The 21,895-nt window shown below is 37.0% G+C and overlaps 1 protein-coding gene and 1 non-coding gene across 13 annotated transcripts in view; one reads left to right on the forward strand and one right to left on the reverse strand.

Moving 5' to 3' along the window:
* Positions 1-21,895, reverse strand: part of CDK12 (cyclin dependent kinase 12) — a 74,625-nt gene that overhangs the window by 43,972 nt on the left and 8,758 nt on the right. For all 12 annotated transcript variants that reach the window (XR_007149411.1, XR_007149412.1, XR_007149409.1 and 9 more), the window contains exons 3-8: positions 14,586-14,762; positions 12,942-13,081; positions 12,268-12,438; positions 7,990-8,179; positions 2,144-2,200; positions 1,719-1,820 (exon numbers count right to left, since the gene is read on the reverse strand). Coding sequence is in view for 5 of the 12 variants with exons in the window: in XM_047845544.1 (XP_047701500.1) it covers positions 1,719-1,820; positions 2,144-2,200; positions 7,990-8,179; positions 12,268-12,438; positions 12,942-13,081; positions 14,586-14,762 (837 nt within the window). In the remaining 7 variants the exon portion in view is untranslated. The remainder of the gene's footprint in view (positions 1-1,718; positions 1,821-2,143; positions 2,201-7,989; positions 8,180-12,267; positions 12,439-12,941; positions 13,082-14,585; positions 14,763-21,895) is intronic.
* On the forward strand, positions 20,123-20,229 carry LOC125158732 (U6 spliceosomal RNA). The gene has a single exon (XR_007149466.1). It is a non-coding gene; the product is annotated as a U6 spliceosomal RNA (small nuclear RNA).

The following is a 21,895-nucleotide window of genomic DNA, read 5'->3' on the forward strand; positions in this document are numbered from 1 at the left end:
ATCCTAAGGTATGCAGGTCAAGGACAGAGTGTGTATGCATAAATCATACAGTATCAGAAACAACTAACATGGCCCATTTAAAATGTCTATGTTCCTAATACACAGACTATCGTCTCTAAGTATTATTTTCCACTAAAAGGAATGGCTGATTTCAGGTCTAGGGCAGGAAATGAATAGGATGAGCCTGGAACCAGCAAACAAGGAAGGCTATCAAACACTATAGTTGTGTGGAAAGGACCCACTAAACTCCCTCCCACTGGTCAAAGATTGAAAAATGTGAATAGGAATAAGATGATAACCGTAATGGATTAAAACATATAAAACATGTTTAAATCCATGAGTTCATAATGAAACTAAAAAAACAGAAACAAACAAACAAAAAAAACCCACCCCAAACCCTCTCTTTGGTCATCTTTGAAGGATACTAGGAAACTACCTCATTACACTGAAAACTGGTGAGTAAAACGAGAGAATTAAAGCTTTATATCTAACTTTTTCTATGTGACTTGTACCTAGGGTTAGTAAAGTAAATGTTATCTTTATTCCAGGAAGGAATAATATAATTAGAATATCACCATCACAAACAACCACAAATGAATAAATGAAGGTGGATCATTAATAGCTGACATTTCAAAAAGAGATTGTATATTATGTAAAGTGTGGCATGTGTGTGTGTGCGTGCATGCATGTGTATGTGTAAATCTGTCCTGTTAGGGATGAATATTTTATCAAGCATTGTTTAGAATTGCCTGTATAATATGATAATAAAAGCAAACTATTGTTTTATTGCTTTTAACTTGTCTACAGATAACATACCTAGTTCTTGACTATACTCTGGGCAGAGGCTCCTATGGCCACCTACCCCCAACTTTGATGTATCATTAACTATAAACTTCCAGAGGTACTCAAAACCACCTGTGAAGTAATTTCAGGGTCAGTGGATAATTGGAAATCAAACATAAATTCACCTACAATTTACAGGAAATAAAAGGGATAGAAAACCATGCTAAAACAACAAAAAAACACAGTGAAGATGCAATCAACAAAATTCAGACTGTGGGAACAGACAAAAATGACACAGTTTCTACTAAGGAAATTACTGGGGGTGGGGGAGGGTGGCGGGGACCTCAAGAGAAATGGAAGGAGAAGCTACAATTAAAAGACTTGAGATAATCAACTGCAATCTATGGACTTTATTTGAATGTATTTGGATCTGAATTCAAATGATGTTAAAAAAAAAAAAAAGACGTTTTGAGGAAATGTTTTAAAAAACGTGTCTCAGGGCACCTGGGTAGCTCAGCTGGTTAAGCATCCGACTTTGGCTCAGGTCATGATCTCAGTTTGTGGGTTCAAGCCCTGTGATGGGCTCTGTGCTGACAGCTCAGAGCCTGGAGCGTGCTTCAGATTCTGTGTGTCTCTGTCTCTCTGCCCCTCCCCTGCTTGCTCCCTTTCTCCCTCCCCTTCTCTCTAAAATAAATAAATAAAAATTAAAAAAAAACAAAAACAAAAACATGTTGTCTCCAAAAATAAATGAATATCTAAATAAAAATTTAAAGAAGCTTAGGAAACATTCAACAGATTTCCCTGAATTCTAGCTAAAAGTTTATACCCATCCTTTCAAACTTAAAGAAAAGCTACAAAAGCCAATGTAGAGAGAAAACAGATACCAGTTCAATAATACATAAATTATAAACAAAAGAAAAAGCACAGAGGCTTACCCACAGCTCCAAACATCAATAGCTGGTGTGTAACGCTCCTCTCCCAGCAGAAGTTCTGGAGGTCGATACCACAGGGTGATGACTTTGTTTGTATAAGGGCGACTGAAATGTAAAAAGTAACCATGACATAAATTTACAACGGCTTCTTGTTGTAAATACTTGTAAAATTAAATGCAAAGAGGAATAGCTGCCAATTGAAAATGGGATTGTCAAAACAGCTCCCTAACAATCTAATAGTTCAAAAGTAAACTGGAGGAGTAAGAGATGAAAAAATAACTTCCATTCTAATTTGGGTTGATTTATTTCAGTCTGAGGCCGATTCAAGAATTTAGACAGAATCTACTATCCAAAATCTAGGTGGTAACATATTTAGAAAATTAGGGAATTCTGAAAGTTACTGCAACTTGCAATGATGAATGCCTCACCTCTCTTCAGAGTTATAGAGTCGAGCAAGTCCAAAATCTGCTAGTTTGATTTGTCCACTGTAAAACAAAAAAACAATTTATTTTTATAAGTAACAGTAGTGGCTTTCTAATTAAATCTAAACAGTCAAGCACAAGTTTAGGAGTTAAAGGAATTTTAACATCTGCTATCTTAGTTCTACTCTTAATGGTCACACATCCAGATTAAACCTCTTTTGACTACCCCAGTTTACAAAGACTTAAGGTTTTCTTTTTTTTATTTTTTTTTCAACGTTTATTTATTTTTGGGACAGAGAGAGACAGAGCATGAACGGGGGAGGGGCAGAGAGAGAGGGAGACACAGAATCGGAAGCAGGCTCCAGGCTCTGAGCCATCAGCCCAGAGCCCGACGTGGGGCTCGAACTCCCGGACCGCGAGATCATGACCTGGCTGAAGTCGGACGCTCAACCGACTGCGCCACCCAGGCGCCCCTAAGGTTTTCTTTTAAAAAAATTTTTTTTTAATGTTTATTTTTGACAGAGAAAGAGAGACAGAGAGAGAGAGAGAGAGAGAGAAACCGAGCATGAGTGGGGGAGGGGCAGAGAGAGAGGGAGACACAGAATCCGAAGCAGGCTCCAGGCTCTGAGCTGTCAGCACAGAGCCCGACGCAGGGCTCGAACCCACAGACCGCGAGATCATGACCTGAGCCGAAGTCCGATGCTCAACCAACTGAGCCACCCAGGCTCCCCTAAGGTTTTCTTTTTAGACTACTACTGTATTTTTGGATTTGACTCCTTAACTAAATATTCCTTTTATTTCTTGGCAAACAACAGTTGCTAAAACCTGCTAGGTTAGGGGCATGTGGGTGGCTCAGTCCATTAAGCATCCAACTTTGGCTCAGTCATGATCTCACAGTTCATGAATTCGAGCCCCACCTCAGGTTCTGTGCTGACAGTGTGCAGCCTGTTTCATATTCTCTCTCTTGCTCTCTCTCTGCACCCCCCACTTGTGCTCTCTCTCAAAATAAACAAAGAAAGAAAAACCCTGCTAGATTAAATACTTGTTGGGGAAAGAAGGAATGAGCTGTTCTAACTTAATGATAAACCTTGATCAATTCTGGCTTGAAGACACTAGCTATACAAAACACATTACAGGGGCACCTGGGTGGCTCAGTCGGTTGAGCGTTCAACTCTTGATTTCAGCTCAGGTCATGATCTCACGGTTCGTGAGATTGTTTTGTGAGACTGAATGCCAGGTCGGGCTCTGCGCTGATGGCATGAACCCTGCTTGGGATTCTCTCTCTCCCCCTCACTCTCTGCCCCTCCTTGATGCAGGGCTCAATCCCACAAACCATGAGATCATGACCTGAGCAGAAAGTAAAAGTTGGCCACTCAACCAACTGAGCCCCCCAGGTGCCCCTAACAGATTTTTTCAAACCAGGAACATGGCTTTGATTTGAGCACACAATTTTTATGACGAATGAGGTCTCTTTTACCAACATATTGCCATCATTTCCTGTATCATAAAGATAAATAACTATGATCTTATAGGGGTTCTCAAACTTCCATATGAAATAAGAATCACATGGAAAGCTTATTAAAAGTTTCCTGGGATGCCTGGCTCAGTCAGTTGAGCATCCAACTTTGGCTCAGGTCATGATCTCATAGTTTGTGAGTTTGGGCCCCACCTCAGACTTGCTGCTGTCAGTGAGCCACCTTTGGATCCTGTCCCCTTCTCTCTCTGCCCTTCCCCCACTCGTGCTTGCTCACTCTCCCTCTCAAAAATAAATAAATATTAAAAAAAAAAAAAGTTTCCTGGGCCTCATTCCCAGAGATGCCGATTCAGCAGGTCATAGCTCATGAACTCACATTTCTAACAAGCCCATAGATGATGCCAATGCATCTATGGGTCTGAGAACCACACTTTTGAGAACCATCCCATAAAAGGCTCACACCCATGTTTCACTCTGCTAAATATTCTTTGATAGTGATGTTAAGTAATATTTTAATAAACTATAACACAAAATGTCAGAAAACTTAAAATTCTTAACTATTTTGGATTAATCATATTTACCTAAATTCTTATATAGCCTGTTTATTCACATTTACCACTTGTGTTCCTTCTTGGGGAATGTAAGCCAGCTCACTCTTTTTTTTAAGGTACTGGAGATACCTCAGGTACCTGACAGCTGAGATCAGGCATTCAAGTGAGATAGAAAAAAGAGGCTATGGTAGGAGGTGCTCCTCAAAGTTAAAACCAAGTAACTACTAGCAACAAAATTTTACATTACAGAAACACTTATCATTCCTGGTAAAGATTATTGGCACCGTATCCACTTGCCCCAAACATCATTACATTTTTAAGTTGAAATGAATAAAAAGCAAAAAGGAAAGGACTAGCTGACTGGAGCCCTATATTGAGACAAAAAGAGTTCCTCAAATTTCTCAGCATCCTCACTCTTGAGAACCTGAGATGATCCAAGACTAAAGCACAGTGAAGTGAAGCACACTCTTTAAAATGGACTATAGGAAGCACATAGGACTATAAAATGACAGCAAATAGTTATGTAAGTTAGGCTAAATCTAAACGTCACTGAGAACCTAGCATATTTCCTAATCTATCCCCTCCCCTCTCAGTAAATGACCTTCTTCACTGAAAACAAAAATCATCAGGTAGGAGCTACTTAACATCCTTTTACCTGTATAACCTTAATTGCATCTATAGCTCTCCTTTTTCTTTCCTTTCAGTTACAGAAAAAAATGTGTCAATCTCTCTTGTTGAAGGATAATCAACACTTATACTTGTGACCACTATCACCTGTGACCTTGATTTCATTTCTTCTAGAACCTTGTTCCTTTAAGTTATTTTAGTTCTTTCTTGAATCTTCAACTTCTCCCTACTGATTTTTTTCTCTTAGTATTTATATATGCTCAAACCTCTGCATCCTTAAATTAAAAATTAAAGACCTTCCTACCAGCACCTTCCCATTAACTGTGCTACCCACCAATTTGCCCCACAATGTCAATGCTGACCTTTTAATTTTCAGATTCCTTCTTATGTCTTATAATCTGTCTGCATCACCTGACATCTATGACTATTCACTTCTTAAACCTGTCTAATTTACATTCATAATATTTCCTTATTTCCTCCATATCTGACCATTCCCTTAGGTTCCATCTTCTGACACCTTTTCTCTGCTTGCTAACTCCTGAACTACATTGCTAGTTTAGAACTTCAATGTGACCATAGGCCTATTAGTCAGATATCACTATCCTAGATGTGCAACAGCCATATCCAAAAGGGATTTACTCTTCACTCATCTATCCTGCTCTTCCTTCTATATTCCCTATATTGACCATTATACCACTCATCTAGTTAGTTTCTTAAGGTAGAAGTCTGGGAGTTAAAGTACTTTCATTCATTCTCCAACATTTGTTCACTCACCAAAATCTACTCATTCACAAAATTTATCCTGTCCATCTCTATTAGCAAGGAATTGGTTAGTTTAAGCACTGACCATTTCTTATGGTGTTTTTAATAGGTGTTCTTTTTATAATGTTCTCCCTACCTCCAGTCTATATATACCCTATTAGAGTGACCATTTAGTGTTTCTTCTAAAAGAGAAGACTAATTGTGTCTCTCTACCATCTAAAATAAGTTGGCCTCATTTATACTTGTGTAATAAAGATATAATGAACACCATGGAGCCCAAGTGCTCTCCTCTCTCTCTTATCAATTGCTCTTGCTTCCTTGTCCAGCTGAGGGCTCCTTACCATTTTCTTCAAGCCATCTCACCCGGAATTCTCTGTGTAGACAGAGCTAAATGGGCAAGATTAGAGGCTGGATGGATCAGATTAGACCATGAGACTCCTGCATCCTGCTTAGTAACCTCAGGAGGAAATTCAGTTTAATCTAGAACCTTATCAGCTTCCTGAATATAAGAAGACAGGGAGGGGCTTAACCCACTAGAAAGGACACCAAGTAGGACTGCAGTCATTCCCTGGCCTGAGACATCCCTCCCCACCATGGAAGAACAAATCGAACAAAAAAAAGTATATGCTATAGTCCAGATAGCTGTAAGCTAATAGTCATCATCATTAAATTCTTGAAGCATTATCACTATGGATGTAGATTAACCAAGCCCAGTTTTAATGAAAATTATGGGTCACAGAGATAGTGACAGAAAGGAATACTCTTTTTAACATGTTTTGTCTCAAAAGGTATTTAAGTACAAAATATATAAAATAAATATATGCATTATATAAAATAATTTAAAATATGCACTAACTGTATAACTTAAAAAAAATAGCCAACCAAATTAACTGTATAACCACACCAGCACCATTCAATCATTGTCACCTATAGACACTATAAACTCCTCAGCGAGATATACAAGATCCTTAAATTCGCTCCTTACAACTGTCCGGCTTCATCTCCCCATTATGAGCTTCACTCTTCTTGCCCTAGCAATACCTACCTGTTTACATTTTCCCACATATAACATGTTATTTTCACATTTATGTGCTTTTGCCCATGCAATTTCTTTTGCTTAGAAATTTAATCCTCTGTTGTTAGACTTTCTGATAAATTCCTATCCATTCCTCAAGATTCCACCTTCCCAGATGCTCCCAAATTCAAGGGGTTTAGAGGTGCCTGGCTGCTTCAGCTGATAGAGCATTTGACTCTTCATCTTGGGGTTGTGAGCTCAAGCCCCACAATGGGTGTAGACATTATGTAAAAAAGGCAGGGGGGCTTAGTAACTGTTTACTGGATTGAGCAATTTATTTGTTTAGCTCCCCTATAAACTCTGAGCTTTCCAGTGACCAACTATCCCATATGGGACTTTCGATGCTAAAACCAGGACAGGGGTACCTGGCTAGCTCAGCTGGTGGAGCATGCAACTCTTGATCTCAGTGTTGTGGGTCTGAGCCCCACAATGGGTGTAGAAATTACTTAAAAATAAAAAACTTTAAAGAAAAAAAACAAAAATAAAAAATAAAACTAGAACAGTCCCTGGGCAACTCTGGATGGTTGGTCACCTCACTTCACAAAGATGTGAAATAGGTCATATCACTCTACATCTCTATCTAATTTTTGCCAAATATAATTAAATAGAAATGTTTAAAAGAGTGGGTGAATCACGCAAAGATAGCTATAAACAGCCCAAATGCCAAAAGAACCAAACACTGGTATGATTTCAATAGTATCAGATTTGCTTTTTATTCCTCAACTGGTAGGGCTATTTACCAAAGACTAATGTGCATAATACATACACCTGATATCATCAATATAGTTTAGACAAATAGCCAGAGAAGAAGAAAGCAGATGATAAAAACTTCTGAGGATTTAACACTGTTCATCACCAAATTCCTGTCTGTCTACGCTATTAAAACCTGGGAGTAAGTGCTCAGCAGAGAGGTCAACCACCAGCTACCCCTGTGTTTACTCTGAAATTTGATACTGAAAAAGTCTCAACAGCAGCTAAAAAAGCAAGCATGTTTCTCCTCACTAAACAAGTGAGAATTTCACTGAGAACTCAATGTGTGTTTTAATTTTCCAGGACCACAGTAATATTTACTAGCTATGGCAAAAAGCTCTCTGAATACTCCTGTAGTGATGTGAGTGGTTCCCTAAAATGTTTGCAATTTAAAAAGCTTTACAATCCTACCTCTGTTAATTCCTTACCAACACTGAGTCTAAAGGCTCTGCTATCAGAGTACCCCAATCATAAGTTATTCCTACAGTACAAACATCAGTTGTATGTAAATGCAAAAAACTGCATCACTGGGTCTACCTATCATCAATTAACTAGCTGAAACTAAATGGGTCAGAATAGAGGGAGAAAATACCTCATTTGGTTACTATGTTACCTGTTGTTCAGCAAAATGTTAGAACACTTAATATCCCGATGCAGGAAATTCTTTTTGTGACAGTAATCCAATCCTTCCATTAGCTGTTTCATGAATGACTTGATATGGTCCTCAGAAAAGTGCACCAAACCAGATTCTAGCAGTCCCATTAAGTCATGGTCCATATACTCAAATACAAGGTAAAAGGCACCTACACAAAAATGAAAGAAAAAATTAAAAACAAGAGGAAAAGGATGCTGAAATGACAATGCCTCAAATTTCACTATTATTTTGGAGTGGACCATAAGGTTCTTTGAAGCAACTGCTTCATTTTACAGATAAAGGAACTGAAACTCAGAGTACTTGAATAACTTGCCCTTTCTAATAATAACAGAACTACTTATCTGAATCACTCTTCAGACTCCTAACCCAGTGCTCTTTGGACAATTTACTTCTTAAGGAGGACAACTGTCCCGATATCAAGCTGTATTATTAATCTTTTACAATCTAAGTCAGTTGGCAAATTACAGACCTTGGGTCAAATCCAGTCTGCTGTTTGTCACTGTAAATAAAGCTTCATTTGTAACACACAACCATGCCCATTTGTTACAATGCCATCATTGTCTATGGCTACTGTGTAAGTCTTTACCTTAGTTATATTTAATAGGACTCATAATATGCCAGGGACAGCACAGTATATGTAGTATGAATTATTAGTGAAATTTATAGTATTTAAGAACTGAGGGGCGCCTGGGTGGTGCAGTCGGTTAAGCGTCCGACTTCAGCCAGGTCACGATCTCGCGGTCTGTGAGTTCGAGCCCCGCGTCAGGCTCTGGGCTGATGGCTCAGAGCCTGGAGCCTGTTTCCGATTCTGTGTCTCCCTCTCTCTCTGCCCCTCCCCCGTTCATGCTCTGTCTCTCTCTGTCCCAAAAATAAATAAACGTTGAAAAAAAAAAAAAATTTAAAAAAAAAAAAAAGAACTGAAAGAAAAGTGAGCCATCTAATTAAACTCCCTAAATTTAAAAGTAAATTAAAGAAGAAGCATGCTAAGAGAACTGTAAAAGATTTGAAATCCATGCTATCTTTCTCCACTTTAGCAGGGTGTGTGACAGAGGCAAATATCGTAACATAAGAAATACCAGACCTAGTTAGACAATTACGTATCCAATCTAAAATTCTGTCTCTTAACAGCATAAAGGCAAGGATTCTTAATCTAGTACATAGAAATCAAGGACTCTTTGAACTCCCTGAAACAGTGTGCAATATTTTAAATGTATTTTTTTAAAGCGTGGACCCGTAAGATGTTTAAAGAGGTCCATACCCCCCAAAAGTTAAGAACCACTGCATTAAAGGAATATCTTAGATTTAGTTAAGAGTTCATACAAATTAACAAGTAAAACACTAAAACTGCAAAAGTAGACAAAACACACAAAAAGACAACTCAAAGAAGAGAAAATAAGTAAAACTGATAAACATGGAAAAAGAACTCAGAAGTAATAGAAGGAATGCAATCCAAAATAACGATAGGATACTTCACCTATCAAAATGACAATTTTTTAAAAAGATATACTCAGGGACGCCTGGGTGGCTCAGTTGGTTGGGCATCTGACTCTTTATTTCAGCCCTGGATCATGATCTCACACTTCATGGGTTCTAGCCCCATGTCAGGCTCGATGCTGTTAGTGCAGCCTGCTTGGGATTCTCTCTCTCCCTCTCCCTGCACCTCCCTTGCTTGCATGTGCACATGCTGTCTCTCAAAATAGATAAATAAGCTTAAAAAAATAAAATAAAAAGATACACTCAATGTGAGGGAGGATAAAGTGGGATGGGCACTCACTGGTGGACATAAATTATTACTATCTTAAAAGTAATCTAACATTAAATATAGAAATCTGCCTGGCTCATTTGAAAGAACATGTGACTCTTGTCCACAACTCTTGTTCACAACTCTCAGGGTTGTGAGTTCAAGTCCCACGTTGGGTGTAGAGATTATTAAAAAAAAAAAAAAAAAAAAATCGCTTCAACCAGATAATTCTACTTCTAAGAAACTATACTAAGAAATAAATCAAGGGGTGCCTAGGTGGCTCAGTTGGTTGAGTGTCCAACTCTTGATTTCAGCTCAGCTCACGATTCCAAAGTTGGGGGATGAAGCCCCTTGCTGGGCTCTGTGCTGAGCATGGAGACTGCTTAAGATTTATTTTCTCTCTCTCTCTCTCTCTTCTCGTTCTCTCCTCCCCATCCCTGCTTGCTTTCTCTCACAAAATCAATTAATCAAAATGCAAAGATTTATGGACAAAGATGCTCAATGCAGTACTACAGTACTTTTTTAAACTAGTAACTAATTGGGGTGCCTGGCTGGCTCAGTCAATACAGCACGTGACTCTTGATCTCCGAGTCATAAGTTCAAGCTTCATGTAGGGCACAGAGCTTACTTTTCTTTTCTTTTTTATGTTTATCCATTTTTGAAAGAGACAGAGAGCCAAAGAGAGAGGGAGAAGGAGGATCCAAAGTGATCCAAAGTGGGTTCCATGCTGACAGCAGAGAGCCCAGTGTGGGGCTTATACTCACAAGCCATGAGATCGTGACCCGAGCTAAGTCAGACACTCAACTGATTGAGCCCCCCAGGTGCCCCAAGGGCATAGAGCTTACTCTAAAAAAATTAATTAAATTAAATTAAAAATAAAATAAAATAAACTGGCAACTAATTGCTGAAAAGAGACTGGTGAAATAAATTTGGATTTATCCTAATGCAGTCATTAAAATGTTAATAACATGAGAAATTGCTTATGACAAGTTATAAAATACTAAATATACTTTGATCTCAGTTATGATAAAACAAGTATAATATATACAAAGTACTTAGAAAGAAATATGCCAAAATGCTAACACCATAATGGTTTTCTATGGATGATGGTAGACTGGGATGGAGTGGGAGAGAATGCCATTTTCTTTTTCTTAGACTTCCATATTTTCAATTTCTTCAAAAAAGGTATGCATTACATCCATTTATTCACTTATTTATTATTTTATGATTAAAAATTTTAAACAGTACATGGTAAACCATTTAAATAATACAGAATGGCATGGGAAAAGTAAGCTCCACTCTAGAAGCAACCAATTAATGTTTCCTTGTTTATCCTAAAGAAATTACCTGTACATTATTTTTATAATCAAAAAAGTTAAGACACATCCAGAAATACACCCAGTATTCTTAATATATTCAGGTCTAACTTCCATAAATTTATCAAAGTACATAACACATTACATAAGCAAAACTTCCTTTCATTTGGTTTAAAACTACTTCTACCACTTAATAAAATTAAAAACAAAACACACAAACAAAAACTGCTTCTACCAAATTTGAGAAGTGCTAACTTCCCTAGTGCTAATCTTTAATATCATTAAGGCTCTATAAATAAGCCCAGCTTACTTCATCTATTACCTTCCTAATTTTATGTGCTTTAATCACATTCTCTCTTAACATTCCAGACTATATTTACAGATGTCATTTCTTCAGTTGCCCATCTCTAAATCTTCAGATTTGCTTCAATAAAAGTAGGTTAAATGACATATATAGACCACTTCAAACATAAGTATAAATGAATAATTTTATCCCCCAAACAGAAAAAAGTCACAAATCCAGGAAAATCCAGGAAAATATATGACCTCAAGATTGTTTTAGAAATACCTGTTTGAATTCTAAACTGTGTAAGTGCAAAACTATGTAAAAATAAGAATGTATTATAAAGAATGTATTATAAATTTATAAGTAATTTATACATTATAAAAATGTATTTTACATTATAAAATGTAAAAATGAGATTACTTAAAATTACTTAAGATGAGATTCTTAAAAATAACTAGTAAATCTAGGTTTAATTATTATAATTTGTGGGAAAAAACTTTAAAACTAATATCTTAATTCTGTTATGGATTCAGTAAAAAAGTTGGACTTTATAAAAAATTTAGTACTTAAGGGGTGCCTGGGTGGCTCAGTCGGTTGGGTGTCTGACTTAGGCTTAGGTTGTGATCTCACAGTCGGTGAGTTTGAGCCCCACGTCGGGCTCTGTGCTGACAGCTCAGGGCCTGGAGCCTGCTTCAAATTCTGTGTCTCCCTCTCTCTCTGCCCCTACTCTGCTCACACTCTGACTCTCTCACTCTCAAAAATAAACAAACATAAATAAAAAATTTAAAAAAGAAAAGTAACACTTTAGAAAAAATTCAAACAGGTAAACAAGCTATGAAAGGAAAGTAAGATGTACCAATCTACTCTGTAGAAACATGGTTCCTTGCTAATACCTTTGTCCTTCTTGAAATCCAGTGCATCTTGTTTATCTGTAACAATTTCCTTCATGTTAACAACACTTCGGTGGATTAGCTGACGAAGGATTTTGATCTCACGAATGGCTGTGATCGGGAAGCCCTCCTTTTCATTATCCAGTCTCACCTTCTTTAGGGCTACCAGCTCTCCTGTTACACAACAAATTCAAACTGTTACATTATCAGCATTTTTGGCCACCATCATGAACAGGCGAAAAATGCCCAGAGTTGCTCTGAAACACAGTTAGCTTACTTTTAATGCTATATGCCAGATACTTCTATATCTTAAAAAACAAAACAAAACCCCATGTTCCCTTTCTTGCCTTTGATTGTTTTTTTAAGACTTGAATTTCTTAATTCAATATTCTTTTTATTTTTAAGGACTAACCCCTTACCAAACAAAGAGCAACCTATAAATTTTACTTTTACTCTCTCTTAAATTCCTAGCAAGCCTATTATAAAATACTTACAACAGGCAACAGAAGAGGAAGGTTTTTAAACAGTAATAATTATTCTTTTGGAAATTTTTGTCTTTTAGTAACTTGTGGAAACCAATTAGAACTCAAAATTTAGTTTTGCCAATCTACTAAATCTACATTAGTATTGCTAAATTTTTAAACTTCTGACATCTAGACTTTTGTGGTAATGTTTACCTGTGTCTTTGTCCTTGGCTTTATATACTTGGCCATAGGTTCCCTCTCCAATAATCCCAATAATGTCAAACTTGTCCACACAGCGTTTTCCCCAGTCACTTTCTGTTTGTCTTCTTTCTCCATAACGAGGACAACAAATTCTAAAAAAGGCAAAACAAAAGAACCCCCCCCAAAACCAAAAAGTTATCATAAACACTTAAGCCTATTCAAAGAAGAAAACAATTATTGTATGATAATTTCTCTGGCCCATGAATCTTTTATGAATTTCTCCATTAAAAAGATATGAAATAAATATGTAATAGTCTCTCACAATGGCTAAGACAGATTTTTTGCTTCAGGAAGGCATAATATCAAATAATAGATTTGGTGCTTACTTTCTAACCTCTCTTCAGTATTGGCTTCCTCACCTACTGAATGGTAAAGAAACCTTACATCATAGAGTTACTGTTAAAATAAAAGACTTTGGCAATAATACATGCTCAATAAACGATAACCATTTTTACTATTAAGAGAGGAATGCTGGGGTGCCTGGTTGGCCCAGTCAGTAGGCCCATGACTCAATTCCAGGGTCCTGAGTTTAAGCTCCACAGTGGGCATGGAGCCTACTTAAAGACATTTTTTTTTTTAATTTAAAAAAATTAAAAAAAAAAAAGAGAGGAATGGTAATAATCAGAAGATCAAATCCAGATTCCACTACATTTATGGCACAGCAATTTCTGTGGTTTAGGAAAAAACATCCCACATCTATTAAGTTTTCATTAATGTGTACATGGTTGACACACCCTGAATAAAAGGACTTTTTTCTTTTCTTTTCTTCTTAATATTCTAAGTATCAAACTCAAAAGATACAATGGGATCAATGTTCATGGTACATTTGGATCCAGGAAATTATTGTTTTTCTAAAAACACAAGTGGGTATCTTACAGTGCAGATGAACAGTATCCCAGAAAGGCTTTTATCCATTAAAATAAAATAAAAAATATTTTTTATAATCCCACCGTGTAGGCTGTGGAAGAAAGTGTGAGATTTAGGCCCAAAGGAAAAAAGCTACAATTAAGAATAGGTCCCTCAGGCACCTGGGTGGCTCAGTCGGGTAAGCATCCGACTTCAGCTCAGGTCATGATCTTACAGTCTGTGAGTTTGAGCCCCACGTCGGGCTCTGTGCTGACAGCTCAGGGCCTGGAGCCTGCTTCGGATTCTGTGTCTCCCTCTCTCTCTGCCCCTCCCCTGCTCATGCTCTGTCTCTCTCTGTCTCAAAAATTTTAAAAATTAAAAATTAAAAAAATTAAAAAAAATAAAAAAGAATAGGTCCCTCATGGGGCACCTGGCCGGCTGAGTCAGTGGAACAAGCAACTCTTGATCTTGTGGCTGTGAATGAGTCCCATGTTGAGTACAGAGATCACTTAAAAATAAAAACTTTAAGGGGCACCTGGGTGGCTCAGTCGGTTGAGTGTCCATCTCTTAATTTTGGCTCAAGCATGATCCCAGGGTCATGGGATCAAGCCCCGCATTGGGCTCTGCATTGATTGTGGAGCCTGCTTAAGATTCTCTCTCCCTCTGCCCCTCTCCCCGGATCACACACTCTCTCACACACACACATACACACAAGAGGACTGGAAAAAATAGGTCCTTCCAAAAACTCACTTTGGTCTCTTTTTATATGGTTGCTGAGGTGGTGTAACTGCCTTTGGTTCTGGCGAGTCTGGAGGAGATGGATCCCCACCAGGAAGCTCTGGAGGGAGAGGGAGGTCCGTGAGTAAGTGACGTGGCCTTTGTTCCTTCTCTTTCTTTACAGGTTTTGAAGGTGGAGTTTCTTTTGGACTAAACAATAGAAGAGAAGAAAAAGACCATAATTCCTTAAAACATAAGCAAATAAAACTTTTCAAAGCTTTTAAAGTCTGGCTATTAAAACATTATAAAGATTTTACTTTTAAGGGATAAAACCCTGTAATAGAACATAAGGATATGCAGTTTATCACAGTCAAAGATTTTTGGATTTCAGAAAAAGATATCCACAGTATATAAAAGAAAAAATTAAAAATTGGGGATATCACTTGTAGGTCCTTTAACAAGGCTTTAACGTCCTTCCTAAGATTCTATTTGGATTTTTACTGAAATGAAATAAAATGCAAGAAGCAGGCACCTTAAATTCCCAAAGTACCATTACAATTTCTGGAGTCCCCAAATCTACTCCATATATTTTAACCAGCAAAGATTTTAAAAAGCAATGAAAAGCTCAACAATGCAACATTACCATGTTATTAAATATGTGGGCAGAACTTGGAAAAGGAAATAGTATTTTAGAATGTTCAGTAAGAATTATAGTTAAGTTGGACATCAAAATTAGTGAATATACTCACCTATTCTATTGACTTGGAAGCAAAAGGCAACCCTACCTGGCTAGCCAAAACGGATAAATAATTCTCAAACTAAAAATCTAAGGAGAAAGAGTCCAAGAAACTACTTCAGAATCATGAAAGCAGTTAGTAGCAGACTTTTCATGATAATCAACAAAATAGTCAGTGGGGAGAGGGGGGAGAAAAGAATGTCTTTTCTGGAATAGATTAGAAAAGTCAGTGTTCAGATCCAATTTTTTAACTATCTCAATTTATTTATGAGTAAAGAAAATATTTTGTGTTATTCATGTCCTTAGGAAAAATACAACATATTAATTCATGCCTACAAATAAAACCATGCTAGATAGTAAGCCTTTTCCCTTCCATCACAGTATCAGAAGGTTGAAAACAAGCTGAGAATCCTAACCACAGTAGGAGCCTCCTCTACTTTTCTGACAAGTAGTTATAAAAAAATGTATTGGGGTACCTGGGTGGCTCAGGCAGTTAAGCATCCAACTTCAGCTCAGGTCACCACCTCGCGGCGGTTCATGAGTTCGAGCCCCGCATTGGTCTCTGGGCTGACAGCTCAGAGCCTGGAGCCTGCTTTGGATTCTGTGTCACCCTCTCTTTCTGTCCCTCCCCTGCTCGCACTCTTGTCTCTCTCTCTCCCTCTCAAAAATAAACGTTTAAAAAAATCATTAAAAAATGTATTATTTCATGAATACTTCCATAGAACTATAAAGAACAGATTTATCCCTTGTATTGCACGTGAAACACAATCTCAAAAGTACAACTTCCTACCAGTTTTCATCAGTTCAATCTCTTGTAAATCAGGCAGAATAGAGTCAAGATTAGTTCGTGTGTATCAACTAGAACTAGGGTAGTCAATGGACTACCCATGCAAAACCATCATCTGAAACTTTCTGTTAAATTACTGATAGAGACAAACACATTATTATAATTTGCACTAAGATTTTACTACCCTGGGAAAACTCTTCAGGAAGGATACAATATAGATATTTAAATTTTTCCCCAATTTTTAAGGTATTCAGAGAATGAAAATTCCTAATTTTCCAACTACTAATGTCAGAATACTCTTTATAAATTTTAATTCTTCATGATCCAGAAATAGATTACTTCTTGGTTTTGCTCCACTAGAACTGAAGGACCTCAATTTTCTCACCACTTCATGTAAGTTCAGTCTATTTTTTTCTTTAATTATTTTTTTTTTTAAGTTTTATTTCTTTATTTTGGGAGAGAGAGGAATGTGAGTAGGGGAGGAGCAGATAGGGAAAGAGAGAGAATCCCAAGCAGGAATTCTGCGCTGACGGTGTGGAGCCATCGCGATGTGGGGCTCGAACCCACGAACTGTGAGATCATGACCTGAGCCGAAAGCAAGAGTTGGACACTTAACCAACTGAGCTACCCAGATGCCCTTCAGTCTTTATATTTAGGTCTTGTTTTCTCCAAGGTTTACTTTATAGGTTCACATTCAGTTTACTACAGTGAAAATGTGCATTGCTTCTGAAAAATTACATGTTTAGTATGTTTATTTCATCAAGTATGAGTGTTCAATATGTACTACGAGTTCAGGGCACACGAGTTGAATGCAGGTCAAATCCTATTTCAAAAAAATTTCAATATACCAAAAATCTGGGAATAATGATGACCCATAAAATTGTAGTATTTAAGGGGAACCTGGGTGGCTCAGTCGGTTAAAGTCTGACTTCAGCTTAGGTCATGATCTCCCGGTTCGTGAGTTCGAGCCCCACATCAGGCTCTCTGCTTTCAGTGCAGAGCCTGCTTCAGATCCTCTGTCTCCCTCTCTTTCTGCCCCTCCCCCCGACTCTCTCAAAATAAATAAACATTAAAAACAAACTGCAGTGCTTAACATTATGGCCTTTAGCATTCAGCATAGGGTACTCAGTAAAACGTAGCTGTGTACAGTGCAGAGGACATACTGTACAGAGGGTCTAACACTGGAGAGCAGATATTTAACATTTGAGTCCTTACTGTGAAGATTCAGTACCAGGAAGCTGGCCTATCTTATCAATCAATATCAGTATTTCCTGGTTCCCCAATTATGCCTGTAGTCGGGTTCACATATGGTGAGTAGTTGCATAAATGCTCACATATAATATTTTCTTTCAAAAAACATTGCCATGGAGCCTGGGTGGCTCTTAAGCGTCAGACTCTTGATTTTGGACTTCACAGGTCAGGATCTCACAGTTTGTGAGATCGAGTGCTGATCGGGCTCTGGGATAAATAAAGGTGCAGATTCTCTCTCTCCCTCTCTCAAAATAAATAAAAACATTTTTAAAAAGTTGCCAAGTTCCAGGGGCACCTGGGCGGCTCAGGTTATGATTTCACAGTTCATGAGTTCAAAACCCACATCTGTGCAGAGCCTGCTTCAGATTCTCTTTCCCTTTTATATGCCCCTCCTCCACACTCTCTCTCAAAAATAAACATTAAAAAAAAAGTTGCCAAGGTCCAAATTTTAAAGTCTGTATAGTCTCTTAGAATTTATGATGATGGGATTTAATCTGTAGTACAATATCAATACCACCAATAAGAAGTCTTTATTGTTAATAAAGAGTATGAATTTGCATATCAATGATTTAAAAAGAATAATTTCTTGATATTTTCTACAACTTAATAGCATAAACGACTTTAAATAAATATGATCATTTATCCCTTGCCCCTTAAAGTGGGTTGTTTAGAAAGTGATTTACTTTCATAAACTTCTACCAAAAAATTTGAATTGAATACATTAAAAATGAGAACCAAGCATTCCAATAGCAAAATTCTGAATCAAATTTGAATGCTCACAAAGATCCCTTCTTTTCTGTAAGAGCTTAACAGTTTAAAGGTAAAACCTTTAAGAATAATGTAGACTCTACTAAAGTCTGATAAACTCCAAATGAACCAGAGCCAGCAAAAAATTTTATCAAAAATGAAGATTTGATTTTATTATTATTTTTTTTTTTTTAGTAAGCTCTATGTCCAATGTGAGGCTTGAACTCACAACCATGAGATTGAGAATCACATGCTCTACTGACTGAGCCAGCCACGTGCCCCAGTTAATTAAAAAAAAAAAAAAAAAAAAAAAGAGTACACAAATGATCAATGATCTCCTTAAGAGCAGGATGATCACTATGAATAGCTATGTTCATGAAGAATGTACTATATCATCAAGAATGGGTGTTTAGTAGCCTTCACTTCTTGAAACAAAGAATTACAGACCATTTAGAAAGGCTTTTTCAATACCATTAGTTAAATTCACTCCTGCATTTGATACCTAGGTTAATATACTCCTGGCCCAATATATGTTTGAAAGAAAAGTTTCATTCTATTCCCAAAGGAACTTTAAAAGAAGACAAATCCTCTGACATAAGCTTTACATCATCCATTTGCCAAATGAATTAACTACATGCCCAGTGTCATTTCACATAAGCCCCGACGCTGGCTCCTTCAGTAGTTGTACTTATTTTGAATGAATAATAAGCAGTATTTACTGAATACAATTTGTATCCTATGTTTAAAGCACTGTAGGTAATGGAAAGATGTATAAATCACATTCTCAACAATTAAGCTGCTGCAATCTCACGTGAGAAGATCAAGAAGAAAATAAATGAATTCATAAATTCTGTATGCAACTTTCAGATTTCTTCCTGAAAAGTTTTCTTACATAAAAATTATTTTTCATATGAAGGTTGGTGCAGCTGTTATGCTAGATAAAGAAGTACCAAAAACAAAAAACCAATTTAAAGACAAAAACCACCTTGACTCTAAAATTAATACATGGGAATGCAAACTGGTGTAGCCACTCTGGAAAACAGTATGGAGGTTCCTCAAAAAATTAAAAATAGAACTACCCTACAACCCAGCAATTGCACTACTAGGTATTTATCCAAGGGATACAGGTATGCTGTTTCGAAAGGACACATGCACCCCAATGTTTATAGGAGTACTATCAACAAGAGCCAAAGTATGGAAAGAGCCCAAATGTCCATCGATGGATGAATGGATAAAGATGTAGTGTGTGTGTGTGTGTGTGTATACGTATATATATATACGTGTATACATATATATATATATACGTACATATGCACACACACACAACGGAGTATTACTTGTCAATCATAAAGAATGAAATCTTGCCATGTGCAACTACGTGGATGGAACTAGAGGGTATTATGCTAAGTGAAATTAGTCAAAGAAAGACAAATATCCTATGACTTCACTCATATGAAGATTTTAAAACACAAAACAGATGAACACAAGGGAAGGGAAGCAAAAATAATATAAAAACAGGGAAGGGGACAAAACATAAGAGACTCTTAAATATGGAGAACAAACAGACGGTTACTGGAGGGGCTGTGGGAGGGGGGAAGAGCTAAATGGCTTAAGGGGCATTAAGGAATCTAGTCCTGAAATCATTGTTGCACTATATGCTAACTTGAATGTAAATTAAAAAAATAAATTAGAGGCACCTGGGTGGCTCAGTCAGTTGGGCTCAGGTCATGATCTCGCGGTCCGTGAGTTCGAGCCCTGTGTCAGGCTCTGTGCTGACAGCTCAGAGCCTGGAACCTGTTTCGGATTCTGTCTCCCTCTCTCTCTCTGACCCTCCCCCATTCATGCTCTCTCTCTGTCTCAAAAATAAATAAACATTAAAAATAAATAAATAAAATAATTAATTAAAATAAGTTAAAAATAAAAATACATAGTAAAAAAATAAAATCAATAGTGGAAGATATCTTCATTTCTGTTTTTCTACCTTCAATAATTGATTTACATTTATGTGGAAAACTAATAATAATCATACATTTAAAAATAATTACATTGGTGCTCACTTTGGCAGTACATATACTAAAGCTGGAATAATACAGAGAAGATGAGCATGGCTCCTGCACAAGTATGATAAGCAAATTTATGAAGTATTCCCAATTTTTAAAATATTAAAAATTTGTAGATAAGGTACAAATGCTCCTTTACCTTTGACCTTCATCCTAAGTCCCATCCACAGAGGTAACCATTCTTATCAGCTTAGTATGTTTCTTTCTGGATTTTTTTGGTATGAATTTATATGGGTATATATGGATATATTCATATGAATACATATATCCATAAAAATAGATGTTTTGTTTTTATTGTATATGGGTTTTTACATAGATATCATACTATTAAAAAGTTAATTACATTGGACTATGAGAGAAAATAGTTATACTTTCAGAATCAGAATTAGTAACAAAAAATAGTTTTGCTCATTTCATTCTCTCTCAAACACATTCTTTTTTCTTTTTTAATTTATTTTATTTATTTTGAGAGAGAAAGCGCAAGTCAGGGAAGGGCAGAGAGTGGGGGAGGGAGGGAGGGAGGGAGAGAGAGAGAGAGAGACAGAGAGAGACAGAGAATCCCAAGCAGTCTCCACACTGTTAGCGCGGAGCCCCACAGGGGCCTGAACCCACCAACCGTGAGATCATGACCTGAGCCAAAGTCAGACGCTTAAATGACTGAGCCACCCAAGCACCCCAGAAACACATTCTTAAAGGTAGCTACACATACTCAAATAAGCTCTGGATGGTCTTACTTTACCTTTCATCCCCAATCTGAAAGACAGAAATCCTTATGTGTCTCCTATAAAAATTACTCCACCTACGGTAATCTGCACTCTACACTGATACATGGCAGGTGAGTTCAATAATCACTTGGTTAGCCAAATAAACATTTCAAAATGAAGATTCTCAGCCACACCAATTCTGTTCTAGCCACAATGTAAACTAATATCTAAACACGGTTCTTGTAGGTAGATCATGGCCTAAAGTCCCATCGGAGAATGCTCAACTATCACCTTTTCCAACAAAAACCATAAAAACACATAGTTTGTATCTACAAGAAGTATATTATGTACCTAAACAGATTTCCTTTACAACATTTCAGGTTTCAGTCTTCTCCTTTGTTCTCAGGATACAGAGAATTCATAATTATTAATATTAGAAAGACCATGTAGAATTTCTCTTTAAAATCAGATTTACCACTATGAATAGTAATACAACTATTCTTTTAAATTTTTTAATTGCATTTGTACCATCTTATAAGGCACAGAGCATAGTCTGAAAAAATATAGATGTAAAGGGCTGAACTATATCATCATTTAAATTATTAATGTCACTTGGAAAATAATGAAGGCTTGGGAATTAGTCTGGGATGCAAGATCAGTAGCACTTACTTTTATGCTTACAATGAAGTTTGTTGCAATAAATGAAACTCATATCCTAGAGAACAAGAGGGTAGGATCTCCTTTGAAAAAACCAGTAACAGACTGCCATGGCATATGTCACTGCTAATCATATGTGTTTGGTGGTACTTGCCTAGCTAGTCTTGCCAAGATAAAGAATAAATATATTTCCTAATGCTTTCCATAAAATCAGATTCATGTTTCATAATCATTTCACTTCTCAATATTCAGAGAATTCATTAAAATTAGAGCTCTTCCAGGGTGCCGAGTGGCCAGTTGGTTGAGCATCTGACTCTTCATTTCTGTTCATGTCATGCTATCACAGTTCATCGGATCGAGCCCCACATGGGGCTCTGCACTGACAGTGTGGAGTCTGTTTG

This window comes from Prionailurus viverrinus, unplaced genomic scaffold (genome assembly GCF_022837055.1).
Source record: "Prionailurus viverrinus isolate Anna unplaced genomic scaffold, UM_Priviv_1.0 scaffold_35, whole genome shotgun sequence".
Taxonomy (NCBI): domain Eukaryota; kingdom Metazoa; phylum Chordata; class Mammalia; order Carnivora; family Felidae; genus Prionailurus; species Prionailurus viverrinus.